This window comes from Acinonyx jubatus, chromosome B4, assembly GCF_027475565.1.
Source record: "Acinonyx jubatus isolate Ajub_Pintada_27869175 chromosome B4, VMU_Ajub_asm_v1.0, whole genome shotgun sequence".
Classification (NCBI taxonomy): Eukaryota; Metazoa; Chordata; class Mammalia; order Carnivora; family Felidae; genus Acinonyx; species Acinonyx jubatus.
In genome coordinates this window covers 37,431,405-37,454,243 of record NC_069387.1, presented here as the reverse complement: position 1 = coordinate 37,454,243, position 22,839 = coordinate 37,431,405, and the positions used below count along the sequence as shown (strand labels likewise).

The 22,839-nt window shown below is 48.7% G+C and overlaps 1 protein-coding gene across 9 annotated transcripts in view; it reads right to left on the bottom strand.

Annotated features, from left to right (window-relative positions):
• Positions 1-22,839, bottom strand: part of TSPAN9 (tetraspanin 9) — a 221,915-nt gene that overhangs the window by 190,937 nt on the left and 8,139 nt on the right. For 2 of the 9 annotated variants that reach the window (XM_053225723.1, XM_027074058.2), the window contains exons 1-2: positions 12,225-12,350; positions 7,422-7,487 (exon numbers count right to left, since the gene is read on the bottom strand). The exons of 2 other annotated variants lie outside the window; for them this stretch is intronic. Coding sequence is in view for 2 of the 7 variants with exons in the window: in XM_053225722.1 (XP_053081697.1) it covers positions 5,141-5,159 (19 nt within the window). In the remaining 5 variants the exon portion in view is untranslated. Of the gene's footprint in view, positions 1-5,140; positions 6,631-7,421; positions 7,488-12,224; positions 12,357-12,616; positions 12,817-22,839 lie in introns of those variants that run through there. 5 more of the 9 variants (XM_053225721.1, XM_053225726.1, XM_053225728.1 and 2 more) reach the window with 5 other exon arrangements.

The following is a 22,839-nucleotide window of genomic DNA, read 5'->3' as shown; positions in this document are numbered from 1 at the left end:
TAGTTTTCAGGTCTTTTTCGGAGGGAATTTTCCCCTAGGTAGCTGTAGATCTGTGTCTATGGGAAGGGGTGACTTCAGGATCTTCCTACACCACCATCTTGAACAGAAGCTCCCTCATCACCTGGAGCACCAGGACCAAAAGATGCCTCAGATCTTAAAAGAATCAAAGTATTCAATAACTGCTTGTTGATGAATTGATAGTATGACTGTTAAGCATGCTGACATGTGAATCCATTCTCACAGCTGTAGAGAACCGGAAAGGGGGGTGTAGGCATGGGCAGAGAAGTTAGGAATCCAAGACAGGCCTCTTAGGTCTCTACTGATGGGGAATTTACCTAGCAAGCAGTGAACTCTCAGTTGAAGCAGGCCGAGGTCCTCCATCCAGTTTTTCCAATTCCTTGTCCAAAAGGAGTTGCTGAGGTCTATCTTGCTGTGATGCCAGCTTTCTCAAGGTTTGCAGACTAGGCTTCACGTTTTCCTCAACCCTACACATTGGTCCACAGTAAGCCCCATGAGCTGATCAGATACCATTAACCCTGCAGCAGTAGCACAATGCTGGTCCCCAAGTCACCCAGATGTAGCAGGGTGGCTCCAAGCATAGGGCAGCTACTCGCCCTTCCCCACAGTCCTCGCCAAGTCCTCTCTCAGAGCTGGGTCAGCTCCCCCACAGCACAGTCGAGAAGGAGAGGGGAGAACGACCGAGAGGCTGAGCTGTGCAGCATGGACTGCACTTTCACAAAAAGAGAAGCCTGCAGCCACAAAACATCTCTTTTCCAAGAAATGCTGAGAGGGAGCAGGGAGAAAATAAAACACCGAGGCATTCTCAAATGTGGAACCCGCTCAGCCTTTGTTCTTATTTGATGAATGCACCAACCACGAGGCAGATGACAGGCCAAAGAACATTGTTGTGCTGAGAAAGTGTATTTCATCAAGTCCAGCCCGAGATCTCCAAGGAGAGGTAAGTCTGATGAATGATCAGTGCTGGGGAGGACTTCACTAGCAGCCCCACTGCTGCATCGTCTAAACTGGCACTGGGGATTCATAAATGACCCGGAGCTGGCTCTTCCCCTGTTTCTTTCTGCCTCTCTGCCATTTGTGACATTTCACGGGAGAGAAGAGCTACCAAGGCAGGTGAAAAGAAAACTTTAAAAACAAATACATTGTGGGAAGTCGAAATGTTAAGTCCATTGTGCTGCCTGAGAAGGAAAAGTGTAATCGGTGAATCACACAGGCCTGGGTCTTTCTATTTCACATCCGCAGTTAGAAGAGGATGGAGAGAAAGTCTGGGGCTTAGTAGGTGCAGTATTTGCTGGGTGAATGAATAAAAGAATTCCCAGCAGAGGCTTGGATCTGGAGTGACCAGCTGGCTTTCTTAAAGACCTGTCACTCACGGACTCACATTCTTCAGAGACGTCATGAAAATTAGCAAGGGGTACTAAGCAGCCAAGCTCTTGGCAGCTTCTAGAGTGTCTAGCTCTACTTCTACACTCCAGTCGCCCTAGCAGGAGAAACAGTCTGCTCCAAAGCCCAAATTCTGGATTACACTCAGCACGAGCCCCACACACAGGCAAACACAGAGAATCCACCTCAAACAGCACTTCTTGCCCAACAAGATTAAGTGTCCTGTCCATGCCAATTTCCCATGTTGACCCATATGGTAAAGAGGGGGCTGGGAGGGGAAGAAGCCTTTGCTGTCTTCCAAAGATCAGTGGGGTCTAGGGGCACCTTGCTCAGTTAAGCATCTGACTCTTGATTTTGGCTCACATCGTGATCTCATTATTGTGGGATCGAGCCCCACATCAGGCTCCGTGCTGGGCATGGAGCCTGCTTAAGATTCTCTCTCTCTCTCTCTCTCTCTCTCTCTCTCTCTCTCTCTCTCTCCCCCCTCTCTCTCACCTTCTGCCTCTCCCCTGTGCACACCCATGCTCACTATCTCTGAAAGAAAGAAAGAAAGAAAGAAAGAAAGAAAGAAAGAAAGAAAGAAAAGGAAAGGAAAAGAGAAAAAAAGAAAAGAAAAGACAAGACAGAAAGAAAGAAAGATTGGTGGGGTCTATTCCCAAATATTCTAATTCTCCTCCTTCTGGGCACATGAAGGAGGCCACCTTCAAGAGGTAGAGTTTTCCGCCCAACCCTGGAGTTTCGGCTGGTCCTCTGACTTGCTTTGATGAAGCAGCAGATGGATGTTACCCTGTGAGACGTCAGAGCCTAGATCCCAAGAGGTCCCAGAGATCCCATTTCACCTTAAAGGACAGTTTCCTTGAGAATGAGAAATCACATGGGGGAAGAGGGGCCCAGATGAGAGGCAACACCAATCACCAAACACCTGAGAGAGGCTCTCAGACTGTCCAGGCCCTGCAGGGCCACCAGGTGACGGTCACCACATTAATGAGCTTAGGTAATGAGACCAACTGGGCTGGGCCTCAATGGCTAACCCACAGAACTGTGAGCAAATAAAAATGGTTCTGCTAAATTTTGGGGTGGTTTGTTATACAGCAATAAACAATCAATACAAAACTCATCCAGCAAGTCTGTGCAGCTATTCACAAGAATGAGGTCATTCTCTATGCACTGATGTGGAAAGATGGCTGGAGAAGTTGCCAGTCAGTATAATACAATTCTACTTATGGAAATTGTTAAGTTAGTAGGTAGACAGCTGGATGCCGGTCTATCCTAAAAATACCTGGAAAGAATAAAAACCGAAGTATTAACAGTGATTATCTCTGAAGGGCAGGATTATAGGAGATTTTCCTTTTATATAATGCATGTAATGTTCGAATATTATAATGAATCTGTGGGGTTTTTTGTGACAACAACAAAGAAAGGTATATTTAAAAAATTCACCTTGAATTCTGCTACAAGCTGATTTTTCCTAAAACATCCCTTTCATCCTGTCATTCCCCCGTTCAGGGACCAGCACCTGCTCCCCACTGCCAGCCTCCTACAATCTGACTCTCCTCTGGATGACATTTAAGGTGCCCCCAGGCCGGAGCCCTCCTCCCCCTCCCCCGTGTTCATCTCCAGGTCACACCCATCTCGACCTCCACCTCCAAGCCTGCCACCCACCACCGCGACCACTCAAAGAACCCCTTCCTGTGCCTCTCACAATCCCACCCCTCCCACGAGGCCCAGCCCCATCTCCCCTGGGACCCTCTAGGGGTCCTCAGAGAAAGTTCCACCCAGCCCTGCCCTGGATTGGATGGTGTACTATATTATGATCTCCCTGCACTGCAGGAATTGACTGTCCCTCAAGGGGCACCTTCGTAGACACAGGCTGACTGACCACCATCATCTCCAGCTTCTCTGGCTAATAGTGGGAGAGGGAAAGAGCACAGACAGGCAATTCCAACTCCCTTCCCTCTCTGTGCCCACCAGCTGGATGGTGGGTAATGACCCTGGACTAGGGCTTTCTCCCCATGCACCTCGTCTCCACAGGCAAGTGGGAGCCAATTTGCAACGGCTGCTAATTCACACTGACTCATGCCTCCTGGGCTGCTCTAGGGGCTCTCCCTCCCCACCCTCCAGGTCCCACAAGCTGTATTTGGATCCAAACTCTGGCTTCAAACCTAATTGCCTTCCTGGGGGGCCCAACGGCTTTTCCTCCCTCAGGTCCCTGCAATCTGCACGTCCAGTTTTTAAACAAAGCTGTTTAGAATCTCTCAGGATTAAGTGGAAAATTGCAAGCCCAGACCTCTACCTCACTTTCTCTAAAACACAACATGTCATTCTACATGTTCATACAGTCCCATTCAAACCCAGCCAGTCACCCTGCCCCTCTGAGCCCTTCCATAGGGCTTGGCCCTATTGGGGGCTGGAGACTTGCTCAGGCAGGCTCTGCTCCCACTGTCCATGGCACCGCCACCCCCAGGGCTTGTCGGAGAATATCAGCCCCCTAAGCCTCCGTTTCCACACTGTGGCAGGTGGCCAGGTAAGAGGGCTTAGGCAGGGCTGGCAGGTACTGTGTTCAAGTCTTACACCGCCCTCTAAGGAGGGGGTGTTCCCACCACAGGTAGACAGTGACGTATTGAAAGGGCTCAGGTGGGCCTCTCACCTGAGTCCCAGAACAACACAAGAGAACTCCTTCCCACACAAGCCCACATGGGCACACCCAGCCACACACACTCTAGGGCAAACACATGCATACTAACCCACACGCACACAGACACATGTGCATGGCCACACCCTGTCCCAGCCTTGCTCTGAGCACCCCCCCTGAGATCACTTCCCTCACCTGTCCACTGGTCTCAGAGACCCGTCCCCACCCCCAAGCCCTCTCCCTGACTCAGAGCCTGGCACATTTCCCTCACTGGGAGGGGGAGGAGCACGCATGCATGTGCCGCCAGCCACATGCGCCCCGCATGCTGGTAGGAGGCTGTGGGCACGGGTGGGTATACACAGCCAGGGCTCCGGGGGAATTCCCAGGCAGAGACGGGCATTGTTCAGGTTTTACAATCATGTATTTGCTTTAATGTTTCTTTTTAACCTGAGAAACAGCAGTTTTTTGAATCTGCATGAAGATGCTATAAGGGTTAGCAGTGGCCTACGCTGCTAAGGCCAAGGCTAAGAACGCACCAAGCTCCCATGCCAGAACAGGACCCTCAGCCCTCCTGCAGAAACAGTCAAGCCCCCCCCCCCCCAGTACGCCAGAGGATTCCAAGGGTTCTGCTGAGCTGTCTGACTCTCTAGACCCCCTGGACAGTTCTCCACTCACATCCTTTCCTATCACAAGGTCAGATATTTGAACAAACACTGACCATTGAGCATAGATATGGTCACAAGACTCTCAAAAAGTGAGTATTCAAAATACAGTTAATTTCCCACCACTGTCTGAGGATTGGGAAGGAAGACTAAGCAGAGAAGAGGTGTGATAAACCCAAAAGCATAGACAGTATTAAACAATAGATACTCAAAAAATAATCTACATTTCACTCCTGAGTATAGACTAAAGCACACAGGCTGTGACACTCAAAGCCAGCAGAGGTGCTCCTTCTGGCTCTGTCACATTCACAAGGACCTCAACCCAGTTCAGGCTGAGTTTTTGGTTCAGTACGAGGGAAAGGGTTTGGAAGCTGGACTACACCCAGGCAGATATTCTCGCTTCATTATGCTGTGGCTATAACTAAAGTTGAAATTGTCAACTCACCAGGCTGGAGTGCAGCCATGGAAACTTCTAGATCCTAAATGCATCGGGCAGGGGCAGGAGGCAGTTAAAATGAAAGCAGCAGCAGGGCTACCGGCACAGGACGGAAGTCAGGCCTCAAGACCCTGCCACTGACCGGACAGGCAACCATCTCTGTAAACAACCTCCGCCCCATCCCACTTCCATCAGAAACCAGGGCCTCTGTTTTAATCATTAACTTCACTCTTTCCTCCTCCATGTACCTCTAGGCCAGAGGCAGAAAGGACCCTTGTAAGAGGAGGAGGTATTCGGGAAGCCCCAGGACTGGAAGCCAAAACCCCCTCGTCCCACTCAGAAACCACCTTTATCAAAGCTCAAGGAACCTTAGCAAAGGGCGGTCCAGACTCCCATTTTTCAGGTGAAGAAACCAGCCTGATGAAAGCAACTAATCTGCCAAAGGTCACAAAGCCCATTAGAGGCAGAGGCAGGAGCCGGGTGAGAGCCTCTATCCAGGAGCTGGCCATCATTCCAGAGGCTCAACAGCATGACAAGAAACGACACAACCAAAGCCCTGTGAGGCCAAAACCATAGGAAAGGATAAACTTCCTGTCTGGAGGTCCTTCCCTCAGGTCTCCCTCCCAAATGTACAGAAGGACGGTCTTCTGGCTAGAAATGACTGGTGGTGTCAGGGGCCGTCTGTCTCCCCAAGGCTGTGCAGGCCTCCTGGGAAGCTTGCCACCATGTTCTGCCCTGGCAGGACCCCCCAGAAGCAGGCTACACGGGATCTCCATGATGGGGCAGGCCATACTGTGTGGGGCCAGGAGGCGCTGAGTGGCAAGGGGTGACCTAGTCCTCAAGTCTTTCCCTCCCTGCTGCTTGCTGTCTGCCAGATTGGTTTCTTTGGGCTCAGGCCACTGTGCCTGGCTGCACTGCACAGTCCATCCACAGGCGGTGCTCCAAACCCCACAGCGCAACAATGAAAGCAGACACCCCACCCGAGCCCCAGGGAGGAGGGGGGAAGACTTAAAATGGGAGCTCCCACATTCCTGCCACGGGAGCCAAAGGAGAGACCTGGAGGTGATTCTCAGGAGCCACGAGAAGGGGCTCCTGGCCTGTGGTAGGAAAAGCAGGCGCTGCAGGCTAGGGTCTGAATCCCCGCCTCACCTGCCACTACAGATGTGGTCTTAGGCCAGGCTCCGGCCAGCCCTCAGCCTCAGCTGCGGCCACTGTAACATGGGGGCAAATGACAGCTACCTTGTAGGATTCTTGTGAAAATTCAAGGAGATTTAAATGAAGATTTAATATGACTTCAGTTAAATTCGTCGTGGACACAGTCTGAAACCATGGCTACTGGTAATGATGATAAATGTGAACGCTGGCATCCTAAGTATGACGTGCAAAGTATGGCAGGACAATAAGAGGTCCGTGGCCACTCCTGGGACACCAAATAGTCTCTGCTGCAACTCACAGAGAAAGGAATCTTTGGGCAAGATAAGTTACCAGCCAGCACCATCCTTCCAACCACCACCCCCATCCCCACCCCCTACTGCTGAGTTCTTGGACCGTGAGAGATTTACCAATCACCCAGGAGGAGAAAGCCACAGGATAAAACACACATAAATTAAAACATAAAAAGACCCAGGTCTTTAAGCAGTACCCCCAGGGAACCTGAATCAGCACCATCCACAAGGGCTGCCTTACTGCCTAAGTGGCTTCTGCCTGGCTCCAGTAGGGCAGGGACCTTGACGCACAAGTGCTTGGACAAAGAAGCTATCGGCAAGACCCCAGGAAGCTGTGGGAGCAGAGATTAGGATCCTGGAGAGGGTTCTGGCAGAGGGTGCCCACCCGGAGGGCCAGGGACATTGCTGCGGCGGCCAGGATAGAGAACTATAGAGAACAGAGACAGGTAGGATTGGCCAGATTCCCTCAGATACTTTTCTGGCCAGCTAGTGGGAGGTCCTCTACCCTGGCTCCCAAGCCTGCTGGGAGGAGACAGGAAGCAGGAAGGTATAGGCCTCTCCTGCGTCCCTGGATTTCCTCCCTGTAATCAAGGTGGCCAGGAAAGAAATTAAGAGGACTACCCCAGCCATCAATCAGAAATAGTGGGGAGGGAATAACTGTCTCCTTACCCCCAAAGCCCAATTTTAGGAGCTTATCAAAATGCAAAGTCAAAAGCCACGACAGAGAGACATCTAGCAAACATCAGCATACCATTCATTCTATCCTCCCTCCCCAAGAATGACTTTAGACAGTTTATAACACAAAGATTTTCAGAGACCCCATCATACGATGGACCCAGACTGACCTGTTTCTTTGAATTTCCTACAAGCACCTTGGCTGCTGACTGAGGGGAGAAGATCCCAGGATATTCCTGCAGAAAAATAAAAAATTAAGTAATTGCTTTGCTGTGAAGCCACTCTAGGGTGAATTCCGTCCAGCAGTGGCCACTCTTTGGAGAAGAGTTCTCCCATCTAGAACCTAGTCAATCAACAGATGGAGAAAACCAGAAATGGTAAACTGGTTCCAGCTGCTACACCAAGTTCACTCAGCTAGTAGTGGGTGCCTAAAGCATCGTACGCAGAACCCAAGCCCTGGCCTGGTGGTTAAAACAGCTGTGATCTATTAGTAATGTCTGCTGTGGGCAGTTACAGAAGGAACAGAATCCATGTTATACATATTTGCCATCTGTGGAGTAGACCTTGGCATCAAGGGCTTAACATTTGTCATTTTGACCACTCACAAAATGACCCAAACTTTCAAGATATGTAAAACTGTTGAAATTTACTGAGACCTGAGTGTAACGCACATCCCCTATGGGGCTGATGTAAAGGAACAGGACATGTTGTTGTTTTCATCTCTACCACATCCAAACTTTCTCTTGTGGAGCAATAAAAACGTGGTGGAAAATGCCCATCAAGTGAGAGAGAAATCTGCAGCAGGAGTTGAAAGGGTAGTTAACTCAGGGTATGAAAATATATACAGGAAACACTTGGCTCTCTGCAGAAACATGACACTGGAGAAAGCCAGGCCCATGTACAAAGACTGCTGCGGATACAAATCTGGCATTCTAGAAGATACAAGATTCATTTCTTGAGGACATCAGAGGTACACATTGTGCCCACTCTGTGATGCTCAGCAGTGAGTAGTGGGCCAGGAAGAACACAGAGGGAGTCAGAATCCACCCCCTGAAGGGGCTTATCATCTACTTGGAGAAATGATGGTACACAATGGAAACAGTAAATGGCCTTGCACATTCCCAGTCACCCAGCTTAGAATCAGCTTCTGTGCCCCTTCCTCCTCTCCTCACCACCCCCATTCAATTAATTCACAAATGCTCTAACCCTGCTTCCAAAATGTCCCAGGTCTAGCTCCACCTTGCCATTCCTCACAGCTGCCCATTGCTCTCCCCACCATGATTTTCCTCCTTCCTGGGCCCCAGACTCACCCTCCTTAGACCTCGCCCTGCTTCTGCGGCCCCTGCTCGAAAACCTGCCAAGTTCCTCTCTCTCCAGCAGCAGCCCAGTGCCTGCAATGGTGGGCACTCAGCTTCTTATGACGGAACAGTCGGACGAATGGATGAGATTCTTTGGCTGTGCATTTGCGGCCACCCACAATAGGCCCACTGTCTACCTGGTCCAGCCTTCTATTTCTCTTCATGCAACCTACTCACCAGCCCACACTCTCAGCGCCTCTCTACAGGCTGATCCTTCCTCCCTTCTGCTCAACTGCAAGCCACTCTTCAAAGTTCACATCAAATGCCACCCGCTGCATGAGGTGCTTCTCCAGAATTGAGGTGGTTAATCTCCTTGTTCGAACTCACATAATACCATGGTCCACTCACTTTGTACCTTAAATTGTCACTTTTTGAACCCCTTTCTTGACCTTTTACTGCATTATACACGCCATGAAAACAAGGACCTTTATCTTTTTCATTTTTGTATCATCAGAACTTAGCACAGACTCTTGTACTATGACACACACACCAAGTGTTGGTGGATTTCACTAAAGAATCACCCCCAGGCAGTGTATAAAAGTCAGGAGAGATGAAGACAGAAAATGCCACAGGAGTTCCAAGGAAAAAGAGGTGCTTTGATGGATGGGTGGACAGAGAAGCCTCCAAGAAGGAACTCAGGCATGAGTAGGGTCTTGAAAGAGGGGGAGGTGGGAGCAGGGAAGAGCAATCCAGAAAGGTGGAACAGTGTGAACTCACGGACAAAGGAGGAATGAGCAAAGCATGCTTGGGAGATCAGCTTGGCTGGAAAATCAGCATGCTTGGGAGATCAGTTTGGGTCCCTGGGCGAGAAGGGTGGGAGATAAGGCTAGCCAGGCAGGCTTGGAGATGGATAGGAAGGATGCTGAGTGCCAGACTAAGATACCTGGATTTGACTCATTCCCTCTTAGTCAGTGAGGATGACAATCACACCAGGCCTAGGCCTTAATGGTAGAAGAAGTCTTGTTTCTCTTGTTCTGAGCATATTAGTCTAGTCTCCTTAGCTAGGTTATAAATAACAACCACCATTTACTGCACACCTGCTGTGTGTGAGGCCCTAAGCCACGAGCTTCACATACATTATCTCATTGCTCCTTCCAACAGCCCTGAGAGCTTCATATTGTTATCCTGGTTTTGCAAGCAGGAAGCTAAAGCTACAAGAGGTGAAGGCACTTGCCCAAGGCTTCACCCACTCACTCACTTACTCACCAATACAGTGGTACTGGAGTTAGACACAGGGATGGGGCCAGCACTCCAACCAGCTACCACAGGCCCCAGGACTTCCCTTTGAAGCCGGGCTGCTTCTTCACAACCCTCCTCAATAATTCCTTAAAGCCAACATTTATTAAGCACATAGCAGGAGCAGAATAAAGCACACAAAGAACGGTGGTTTGGTGGGGGGCGGGGGGGGGGAGAAATGGAGAGTTATTGTTTAATGGGTGTACAGTTTCAGTTTTGCAAGGTGAAAAAGTTCTAGAGATCCGTTGCACAACAACGTGAGTATACTTAACCCAAATGAACTCTACGCTTAAATATGATGAAGATGATACATTCTGTTACTTTTTTTTTACACAATAAAAAACTTTTTTAAATAAAGCACACTTATTATTTGACTGATCGGCTGTCCCTGGCATCTTATTTTGTTAATCATCTAACTCAGGAAGAGACTCTAGAAACATTTTAATCCAGTGACCCTCCAAAACACAGAGCTGAAAAGGGGAGGTAACATGTCCAGGGCTGCACAAACAGATGGTGTTAGAGCTAAGATCAGAGCCCAGCTTCCACAGACTTAATAGGGAAGAATGACAGAGACAGCACAGCATAATGCAAAACACATGGCAGGGGGGTGGTCAGAAGCCACAGGTTCAAGTTCTGCTTCCTTCCACCTAATGAGTTCTGTACCTCAGAGAAGTCATTTATTCTCTCTGAGCTTCATTTTCCTAATCTATAAGAAAACAATTAAAAAGAACATATACTTAACAAGATTAGGTGTGAGTCAAATAAAATTATATACAGCTAATAACGCAGCGAAAGCATTTGACCAACTACGAATTACCTTATAAACACTGGTTATTGTGATTAATACTAAATATCTGTTCATAGATTTAAAGACTAAAATCTGATTTAGTCAGATCAAACAAAAAACAATCCCATTCCATTCTGGTCCACTCTCAGCTGTTCAGAGCCTTGCACATAGCAGGTCTTCAATGAGTGAGTGCAGAACTGAATTACCCTTCAAAGTTTTCTCCACCCCCATCCTGTTCCCTCCCTCACCCCCAACCCAGAGCCCAGCTGCATCAGCCATGCCAGGACCAGGTGGAAGATAGGAAGCCCCTGTGAATGTCTGCCTCCCTGGCTGCATTCCTTAGCTAAATATAAATGATTTGTCCAGTCCATTGTTTGAAATTATCCATAATACCTCGCCTCCCCTCCCCATTACTTACGATGACAAGCTGACTGCACATCTTTATAGCAGAACATACATACAAAACATTCTCTGCGGCTATTTTTAGTAGAGAGAGGGAAGCTGGTGGGTATACAGGGATCAGAGCATGAGTCCTCAGTTTTCTCCACTAGTCCAGGAAAGCTTCCTGGAGGAGGAAATACCTGAGTCACTTCAGAGAAGGGGGCAGCTGCAGGTCAGAAAGACACCCTCACATGAGTGTGCTTCTCTGGACCAAAGGGAGGTGAGCTGCCGCCTTCTAATCCCCATTTTTGGGATGGGGAGGAAAGGTCGACACAACCCGGGAGGCGGGGGGGGGGAGGGTGGTGGGATCCCATATTGCTCCAATACTTCAAATTGGCCCAGACAGTACACGCATTTGGGGAGGGGTTAGGGAAGAGGCCAATATCTTTTTCAAAAAGAGAACATCCAAGACTGGATCCAGTTCCGAGATACACAAGTACAAACACTGTTCACATAACAAGCCAGTTTCTTGTTGGGACTTTTTTTTTTTTTCCCCCAACCACAAGAAAGTTTTTTAAAGTCCCAAACTTGGATACACAGATGGACTACATCTTGGAACTCGGGATGTGCCAAAGCCCTGTCACTGTGAGTGCCGATCTGCCAGCGGTGGCCCAAGGAGTGGTCAGGGGTGTCCGGCGAAGGGGGGAGGCAGGCAATATCCCAGCCCCGCCCGAGCTCCCGCCCTCCCTGAGGGCGCGCTATAGACTACCCCAAGCCAGTCCACGGAGCCACACAGTCAGAAAGCCTTGACAGCTCTGAGGCTCTCTCTTTCTGCTGCAGCCTACAGCCCTCCCATTCCTTCACTTGGCATTCCGCTGTCCGCTCGCCCGCAGCCCCGTTCCCAAAGGGTCTTCGTCCGAGCCTCTCCGCCTCTCCGCCTGCAGACCCCTCTTCGCTCTGTTACGGGACTCCGCGCACACACACCCCCTTCCCTGGCCGCTTCCCGCGTCCTCACAGGGCGCCTACCCCATCCCTCCCTCGGCTCGCCCACTACCGCCCTCCCGACACCCCTCCCCGGGACGCCCCGGAGTCGCTCCCCTCGATGGAGATCCGGGCCGGGGCTGGCGCGGCCCGCCCACAGCGGGCCCGAGCCCCGCAAGGCCGCGCGCTCCCGAGTCCCCGGGCCCGCCGCCCGCCCCGACCGCACTCACCGCGCTTGGGGAACGTGGGGTCCCAGCTCGCTCCCGCTCCCGCACCGCCGCCGCCGCCGCGGCCGCCAGCGGAAACGGGGGGCGGGGCCGGGGGCTCGCGGCGGGGGGCGGGGCCTGCCCGGGAATGGCGAGGCCGCGGGGCGGGGCCGGCGGCGGGGCGGGGCGGGGCCGAGGGGCAGCAGCCCGAAGCGCGAGGGGAGGAGGGGCCGGGGCCCTAAGAAGGAGCTGGAGCGGGTCCTGGAGGCCGGGGCTTCGGACACCCCCTGGCCGCACCCCAGCGTCCGAGCCGGAGGGAGCCCGTGGTGAGGCCGGGGCCGCGCTGGGCACCGGCGTCCAGGGCCAGGCGTGGCCGCCCTCTGGGCTTCCTTCCGGAAGCCTCCCTCCCCTCCCACCTCGGGGCTCCGACCCGCCGCTCAGCCGGGGCGTCCGCACGACGCCACCCCCCTGCCATCGCGGGCCTGGGCCGCCGCCGCGACCAGACGCGGGGAGGGAGCGGGAGGAGCCCGGGAGGCCGCGCGCCCGCCCCGCCCCGGGGGCTGTCGCGGCCTGGGTCGCCTGCGTCCCCCGGGAGCCAGGCCGGCCGGTCTCCCGCCCCCGCCCCCACGCCTGAGAAGTGCGTCTCCGGTATTTCGGGCGGACTAGATGTTGACCACGCGGTGTGTAGTAGGTCCTGTCCGCAGATACCCTGGAGGAGGAGCCGCTATTTGCCTCCCCAGGAGCGCAAGGCCTCCAAGTGTTGGTAAAGGGCACCGTGTGGTGGAGGAACTGAATTGAAGCAGGAAAATTCAAGTTAGGCACCTCTGGCCCAGCGCTTCCTATAGGCCTTTCTGGGCCTGGATTCTTGAAGTCAGAAGGCCTGACTCTTTTCCCAAGTGAGGGCGCCTGCCGTCTCTCCTCTCCAGTATTACTGTCCTCAGGCGGGTTCTGTGCTCCCCACGTGCAACCATGGTGTGTTGAGTATGACTTGAGACAGATTTTTTTTTAAACCTGACTATAATTACCAGGACCCCTTGACCTCTCCTAATTAGACTGGCAGTTTCTTCTCATCTCCGCCCCCTCCCCTTATACACTCACAGTCTTGCTTTTGTCTATAACACTTGACCAAATAATCCACCTCCTTCTGACTCCCCTTTTCCTTCCTTCAACACCTTGTTCACACACACAGCCCCATAAAGTCTTCCTACACTAACCCCCACCCACCCCAATGTCTTCAGTCACTGTGGCAGTCCTTTACCCTTGAGCACAATGCTGCTAGTTCTGCCCAGCTTCCAGAAGAGGAAACAGACCCAGCAAGGGAAAGGGACTTTCTAGCAATATCTGCCTGGGAGTGGTCCTACTGTAAAAACAAAGAGAGGCAACCTGGTATGGGAGCAACCATGGGGCTTTTGAACCCATCAGACTCTGAGTGGAATCCCAGCTCTGCCTCTTACGGGTTGTAACCTCTCTAGACCTCAATTTCCAAACCTGTGAAATGTGACTTAGTAATATCACCACAGGGCTGATGGGCTTACTAAGACCATGGAGGCCAAAGCACAATATCTGATGCATGCTGGATGTTTAACAAATGTTAGTTTCCCCCTGCCCTTTAAAGGAAGATACACAAATCTGAAATAATAGAATTACGGAGCCTTAGGGCTGGAGAAACATGAGAGGTCCCTAAGCAATACCCCAGAAAGTGGTTGCTCACCCTTCATCTACACATCCAGAGATGGGGACTCAGTGCCCCCAAAGGGGTTTGCAGCTGCAAAAATATCCTGTGGGGCAAAGCTATAGAGGATGTGGGATTACTCACCATAAAAGTCACTACAGTGACTTGTAGTCTGTGAGGCAGACACACACGGGTCGTGTCCATTGAGGACAAAATTCAAATAATTGGCCTAATGAGGAGGAAGATGTGCTTAGGGCGGGAGCTTCCAAAAGCACGGGGCCACGGTTTTCTGTAGCTGACTTCTGAGGAATGTCATCGAGTTTCTGTCCTGGAGATTCTGGAAATGCTGAGGAATAATTCCCCTAGTGATAGGGTGACTATATCCAGGTGGTCAGGACACAAGCCATTCACTCTACTTGTCCTGACAGAGTTATTAATAGTCCCCCTTTCACTCTCAAAATAGCCTGATTTGGACAAAAAACTATACGTCACGTTAACTATGAACAAAGGCAGTACTCCAAACAGCTCCTTCCAGCCCTGGTTGTCAATGGTTTCGCTGGAATTTCTGAATCCCCAAAGACTTCAAAAATTTCTATGTCCATTTATCCCCATTGAAATCACCAAATCAAATCAAAAGTGATCAGCACAAGTTACCCCAAGTCAAGCTGAAGGACAGTGCCTGATGAATTGTGACACCTAGTGGGGAAAGTTCACACTGCCTGAGGCTGAGTTTTAGGAACACCACATTCACACAGGTTTCTCCGAGTCAGCCTGAGAAGCAGAGAACAAGCTGTTAACATTTATCAAGTACTTATGTGTCAGCCACAGTTCCAAGCACTTCACACGTTGTAATTCATTTGATCCCGACAACTCCATGAGATAGGTACTACTACCACCGTGGCTCCATTTCACAGATGAGGGAATTGAGGCTCAGAGGCTAGGGAATTTCCCCCAGGTCATGCGGCCATTAAAACTGAGCCAGGGGGCACCTAGGTGGCTCAGTCGGTTGGGCATCCAACTTTGGCTCAGGTAAGGATCTTGCGGTTCACTAGTTCAAGCCCCACGTTGGATTCTGTGCTGACAGCTCAGAGCCTGGAGCCTGCTTCAGATTCTGTGTCTCCCTCTCTCTCTGCCCCTACCCTCCTCACTCTCTCTCAAAAATAAATAAAAACATTAAAAAAAAAAAAAAAAGACTTGAGCCAGGGGGGTACCTGGGTGACTCAGTTAATCGTCCGACTCTTGATTTCAGCTCAGGTCATGATGTCAACGTTCATGAGTTCAAGCTGTGTGCCTGGCTCTGTGTTGACAGTTCAGAGCCTGCTTGGGATTCTTGGTCTCCCTCTCTCTGCCCCTCCCCCTGTTTTGCTCATGCTCGCTCTCTCTCCCCCTCTCTCTTTCTCTCAAAAAATAAACAAATAAACATTAAAAAAAAAAAAAAGACTGAGCCAGGATATAACCCCAGGTTGTCTGGCTGCAAGGCCTTGGCACTTAACTGCTACTCTGTCCAGCCCGTGTCAGCTACATATGCTACGTTACTGCAGTGGTGTCTTCCCTCACAAATGACTTCAACCAACGCTCTGCTATGGAGATGACACGCAGGGAGAGTAGGAAGCAGAGTGTGTGAGGAGCCAACCTCCACATCTACCAATAAAGAGTGATAGTTTCTGCATCTACTGGGGATGAAAATCAGGGCATTAAACCAGACCGTGAGAAGATTTGCAACCATCAACTGGATGCACTTTCCAGCAGGAAGAATCAAAGAGTTCCTCCCCTACCCTGCTCCCTTCAACATTTATTCATGCAGTTTCAAGAGTGTTTACAGGTCACTGAGGCCCCCCAGCTACACCCAGAGGGCCAAACCAGACGTCCCACCATTCTCATGGTGATGAAGGTGGAAGTGACCAAAGAAGGTTTTTCTGCTTCCTTTCCATGCTCCCTCTTCTAAAGAATGCAAATCATCCCAAGGACCCCTCTTCCCTTCACCTTCTTTCTCTTTCAAGCTTAGTGAGATAGGTGTTGCAGGACCAAGGGAACGACAGGAGTCTTGCACAAATCTTTGTGATAGGGTTGCCGAGTGATATTTGGGACAGACTTATTCTTAAAAAATGTATTCATTATTTATCTGAGTATCCTGTATTTTTAATTGCTAAATCTGGCAACTCCACTTGGTTATTGATTGATGCTAAAATAGTTCGAAAATTGTACTAAAGCACAGGTCTATAAACTTTTCCTGTAAAGGGCCAGATAGTAAATGGTTTAGACTTTGTAGGCTACTCCGTCTCTGTCACAACTGCTCAACCCTGCCACTGTAGCAGCTATAAACCATTCATAAAGAAAATGAGCATGACTGTGTTCCAATAAAACTTTATTTACAAAAACAGACATCAGGCCATAGTTTGCCTACCCCTGGGCCAAGTTAGGGCTTTGGACTCCTGGCTTTCTTCAGATGTATTGTCAGGGTGAGAGTGGTCTAGACCCATGTTCTCAAGCACAAAAAAAGAGACTGATCAAAACCATTGCATATAATAAGCACCAGTAATTCTGAGTGGGTGTGCACCTGTGCATGTGTGTGATCCAAGGTGGGTCAGTGCCTGCAGGAAGCATGCACTTCTAGAGGGTTTAGAGCCACCTAGGATTTAGAAAGTCTTGGTCAGACCCTGTCTGAAAAAGTACAGACTCTGTGTCTGGGATTCACCATGGTCGGCATGTACTCTGTAAAGACAAAAATGCAGAGGCAACATTGTGAAGTCAGACAGAAAGTGCAGAGGCCAAGAAAAGCAGAACGCCCCTGCAGAAGGCCTTCGGGTGAAGCTAACGCTGTTGGTATTTGTTCACCTAATGCAGAGTACTCAGAAACACGTGGTAGCTGTTGGTAAGGGTGCGTGTGTGTGCCACATGTACACCATCTATCTGAACATGTGGGTAGTAACTGAGGAACATGCATGGTGGGTTGAAATCAATTAATGTAACAGTAATAACCATATCAGTTACATTTAAATCAACTTTCTTATGATCTTAGGATATTACTATATGCCTATCAAAGGCAATTCCGTGGTTTAAAATCACCACTTAAATTCTGCCCTTCAGAATTTAAAACCACATGTAAAAGGGCTGACCAATGAAAAGCATTAAATCCAATCATCAATTTGCCACAACACAGGAAATGTTAACGTGTCTGGAGCAAGGGAGTTGTGGGGAGCACGGTGCAAGATAAGGGCATAGAATCATGTAAGCAGCAGACTATATTGAACCACATTAAGGATTTTGACATGCACATATGTCTTAAGATACATAAATCATCACTGAAGTGTTTTAAATAAGAGAATGAATGACAGCATCAAATTTGGATTTTGAGGCTATCACTCTGGCTGTAGTATAGAAAAGGAATTGGAGGGTGGCAGGGGCCAAATTGGAGGGTGGCAGATGGCTCGAGTAGTGGTCTAGACACAAGATGAAGTTAGCTTGGTCTAGGTTGGTGGTAGTGAATGAAGGATATGGATAGACTTGAGAAATTTAAAAGGTGAAATGTACAGATTGGTGATGAATATGGGGAATGGCGAGGGGTGTCAAATATGACTTGTCAGGTTCCTGACCAGTCTAGGAGGATGGTTGGTGGAGCCATTCATCGAGATTGGCAATAGGGGAAGATGACTAGATTTAAGAGAAAGATCTTGGGTTCAAAGAAGAGGACGGCTAATAAGTATCCATCAGATTCAGTGAGTTGAAAGTCACTAAGGATCTTGAAAAGAGCCATCTCTTTGCAGCGAAGACACAGAGGCTGTGCTGGAGAGAGTGGAAAAGGCAGTAGAAGCTGAGAAATGGGGATAGAAAGAATTATCTCAAGAAAACAAGCTGGGAAGTTACATGGAGCAGAGAGCTGAAGGAGATTTTGAACCAAGGGTGGGTTTGTGGAATTTAACAGGGAGAATTGAACCTATTAATGGAAAGAGTCCTATTTCTGGTACAGAGGAGTCCACTTCTAACTGAACAACCCTCTCGCAGATAATATCAATACACTCTGGACAACTTTCAAAACAAACAAATGAACAAAAGAAGACCAAACCAACCAACCAACTACCCAAGAACTCTGGAGAGTGAATCCATGTAGGTAGATTTTGGAGGGGATTCAAAGTGTGGAAGAAGAACTGACATGAGATGAGTTCCCATTTTTTGTGGATTTGCCCTGTGTTAGCCACAGTTGCAATGCAGCATAGGACAGCTATAATTCCAGAAGAAAACCCACTGTCTCTCAGCCAGAGGAACCAGAAGGTAGAGCCTAGAGCAATCAAGGTTGCTGAAGAGTGAGGGAAGAATCCTAGAAAGAGGAAAGCAAAGGGCCGAGAAAAGGAACCCAAATTTCTCTGCATAAACTCTGCCCAAGTCTCTGGCTCTTTCTTGAACTATATATGAGCAGGGAATCCCAGGTAGAGATGAAAGAACCAAACTGAGACTTGAGCAATTGCCTGCTGCAGATAGTACAGAGTACTGTACTACAGAGTACAGAGTCTGTAGTTTGCGTATAATCAAGTTCATTGCTTGCAAGAGAAAAATATCCATACTTTTCTTAGGGATAAAATAGATTCTAGTCTCCTTAACATAACCTTCATATTATTCAGGATACGATCCCAAATTACTCAACTTACAAAGAAACAGGATAATGTGACCCATTCTCAAGGGAAAGCAAGCAACAGATGACAATCCCAAGATAACTCAGATGTTGGAATTATCAGACAAGAATTTTAAAACAGCTATTAAAACTACGTTCAAGGGTACAAATAAAAATGTATTTATAATAAATGAACAGCTAGGAAACCACAGCAGAAAAATAGAAAATATAAAAAAGAATCGGGAGCACCTGGGTGGTTCATTTGGTTGAGCATCCGAGTCTTGATTTCAGCTCAGGTCATGATCTCACATTCGTGGGATCGAGCCCTGTGTCAGATTCTGAGCTGTCACTGTGGAGCCTGCTTGGAATTCTCAACCACCCTCTCTCTCTTCTCCTCCCCCACTCACATGTGCCCACGTGCTCGCTCACTCTCTCTCAAAATTAATAAAAATTTTTTTAATTAAAAAATTAAAAAGAATCAAATGGGAATTCTAGAACTAAATATCTGGAGCTTAAAAAAAATTCACTGGATAGGCTTACTGGCCAAAAGATCTCAATAGGAGAAAATGAATATGAAGATAAATCAAAAGAAGTAACCAATCTTAACGAGAGAAAAATCTCTAATGTATGGGTAACTGGAGTCCCAGAAGAAGAAGAGAATATGAGATGGAAAAAAAAAAAAATATATATATATATATGTATAAAAGCTTATGGGGAGGATCCAATCAAGAATAAGAGGTTGAGGGGCACCTGGGTGGCTCAGTCAGTTTATCATCCAACTCTGGATTTCAGTTCAGATCACGATCCCAGGGTCATGGGATCGAACCTCATATCCGGCTCCATGTTGAGTGTGGAGCCTGCTTAATATTCTCTCAACAGGAACCCTCTTGCACTGTTGGTGGGAATGCAAACTGGTGCAGTCGCTCTGGAAAACAGTGTGGAGGTTCCTCAAAAAATTAAAAATAGAACTACCCTACAACCCAGCAATAGTACTACTAGGAATTTCTCCAAAGGATACAGGAGTGCTGATCCATAGGGGCACATGTACCCCAATGTTTATAGCAGCACTGTCAACAATAGCCAAAGTATGGAAAGAGCCCAAATGTCCATCAACTGACAAATGGATAAAGAGAACGTGGTTTATATATACAATGGAATACTACTTGGCAATGAGAAAGAATGAAATCCTGCCATTTGCAGCAATGTGGATAGAACTGGAGGGTACTATACTAAGTGAAATGAGTCAGAGAAAGACAGATATCATATATTTTCACTCATATGTGGAACCCAAGAAACTTAACAAGACCATGAGGGAAGGGAAGGGGAAAAAATAGTTACAGAGAGGGAAGGAGGCAAACTATAAGAGACTCTTAAACAGAGAACAAACTGAGGGTTGATGGTGGGGGAGGGGAAAATGGGTGATGGGCATTGAGAAGGGCACTTGTTGGGATGAGCACTGGCTGTTACATGTAAGGGATGAATCACAGGAATCTACCCCCGAAACCAAGAGCACACCGTATACACTGTATGTTAGCCAACTTGACAATAAATTATATTTTTTAAAAAAAGATTCTCATTCTCTCTCTCTCTCCCTCTACCCATCTCCCCAGCTCCCGCTGTCTCTCTCTAATAAATAATTTAAAAATGGTTGACTATATGGGAAAGATAAGAGGCCATAAATAGTAAAAGTTTTTCTAAAATAAGAGAAGGGAAGGAATCCAAGTTGAAGTGCAGAGACTTGGCTAAGGCAGAAAAGATTAACACCTGCACTGCAGCAGGAGGAAGGAGGATAGGATGGGAGCAAACAGGGTGGATTTGTGTCCTAGGTGGAGATTTTCATTTGATGGCTTCTATTTCTCCTTTTATTTTTTTTAATGTTTATTTATTTTTCAGAGCAAGCATGAGTGGGTGAGGGGCAGAAAGAAAGAGGGAGACAGAAGATCTGAAGCGGGCTCTGGGCTGACATCACAGAGCCAACATGGGGCTCGAACCCACGAACTGCGAGTTCACGACCTGAGTCAAAGTCGGATGCTCAGCCGACTGAGCCAGGTAGGTGCCCCTCTAGAGAGTTTAAAGGGAGAAGTTGAGGGGCGCCTGGGTGACGCAGTCGGTTAAGCGTCCGACTTCAGCCAGGTCACGATCTCGCAGTCCGTGAGTTCGAGCCCCATGTCAGGCTCTGGGCTGATGGCTCAGAGCCTGGAGCCTGTTTCCGATTCTGTGTCCCCTCTCTCTCTGCCCCTCCCCCGTTCATGCTCTGTCTCTCTCTGTCCCAAAAATAAATAAATAAACGTTGAAAAAAAAAAAGATGTAAAGGGAGAAGTTGAAAGAGAGAGACAGAAGTTCATTTGCTGCAAGTTGAAGTGTAAGGAATGGCCAGGAGTTTGAAATAATCACTGTGGGAGAGTGAGTTCATCCTAGAGACTTACTAGTGTCCCCTAGGTGTAGTAAGGGCTCCTTTGAACATAGTAACTATGAATTTACATGGAACCAATATGTCCTACTGTGTGGCTTTCCCAGAGGCTGCTTGAATGCAAGCACCCTGATTTGGGAGACTTAAGTTCATCACAGTTGGGATTTTGCCAGAGGGGTGTGACCAAATGACAGAGGATCAAGGTTCAGGACAGACATTACTTCCAAGCTTGATAAGGAGGATGGGAAAACAGTGAGAGGGCCGATGGTACAGGGATAATTAGAGAGGTTGTAGACCACAGGTGAAGGGAAATGGTGGCGGTGGGAGTAGTCGAACTGCCAGCTGAGAGGAAAGGAGATAGGAGTCAGACAGGGGCAGCCTGACTCCATGAGTCTTTGAGTGGAACAGTTCCCAGAGATGCCAAAGCCCCAGTTGTGACTGTGGAGGTAGGTGGCTTGGAGAGAACAGAGGTGGCCCCACGAAGAGAAGGAAATTAAGAAACTGAGAGTCTGGGTTGCCCTGTTGAAAACCTCATCCAAACCGATGCTGAGTTTACATGGATGAGAGGAGAATACAAGACAGGTGCTGAGATCTTTGAAGCATGAGAGACCAGGGGGTCGGTAAATGGCAGAGTCTCTCAGAGGGGGAAGAAGGTGGCATAGTCATACAGCTGACACTCAGAAAAATGGCCTACAGGAAGTGGGAAGTAAGAAAAGCCCCCCGACTCTCCCAGCTTCCACACTGTGGTGTGGAAGAACATAACCAGCCACCATGTGGGAGGGTATAGAACAAGCAGGTAGGTAGGTATATTACTTATCTGTTACCGCACAATAAATGACCATAGACTTAGTACCCCACACTTTCTGTGAGTCAGTCCCAGCATGGCTTAGCTGGGTCCTCTGCTCAGGATCTTACAAGACTGCAATCAGGGTATTTGCCAGCTTGCCATCTGGAGTCTCGACTGGGGAAGAATCTGCATCCATGCTCACTCACGTTGGTTGTCAGAATTCACTTCCTTGTGGCTGCACGGCTGAGGACACTGGCTTCTTGCTGTCTGTCTGCTGGAGCTGTCCTCAGCTCTTAGAGGCTGCCCTCAGTGCTTCGCATGTGGGCTTTCCCAACATGGACACTGATTTCATCAAGCCAGCAAAGAGAGTCTCCTAGAACAAGTGGGTCAGCAAGACGGAGTCTTGTATCACATAACATAATCACAAGTGTGACATCTCATCACCTTTGCCATATCTTAATCATTCGAAGCACAGGTGCATGTGCACTCAAGGGAGGGTCATCACACAGAGATGTGAATGCCAGGAGTCAGGGATCATGGAGGCACCTTATGATCTGTCCTCCCAAAAGGGAAGGAGATATGGGATGTGTGCTAGTCACTTAGGGGCAGCATGGTGGATGCAGGTGGGAGGCAAGGAGGTGGGAGCTGGATCAGGGCACGGAAGTGCTGGGCACCCGAGGAGGAGGGTTTGGCAGAGGATGGATGGTGTGACAGGGAAGAGGGGCTTAGACTTCAGGTACAAATTGATGGAAATGAGGTTCCCTGCCTTTCCCCATCATAGGTACTACGGAAGGTAAATCTGCTTACTTACAAAAATATGTTGTGTCAAATAGGTTAGCTTTGCTAAATATATATTGATTCTATTTTCTCCAAAAGTCTGGCCTCTTTAAAGAGCAGATGGTTGAGGCACACACACTGGGACAGCCTGAGAGGAGCCTTAAAGATAACAGGGAGAAACAAAGTGACAACTCCATTTCCAGTATGAAAGGCAGAGGAGAGCCAGAAGGCAAAGATTGCTCCGGGAGAAAGGAGAGAGCTGAAGCTGACACTTTGAAATTGGAATCAAGCCTAGTGAATTCAATAGAGTTGGATGAAATGAAATTGTGTGACTGTCAATAAAATGACCAGAGGATGATGGTTGATAAGACACTCAAGGATCATAAA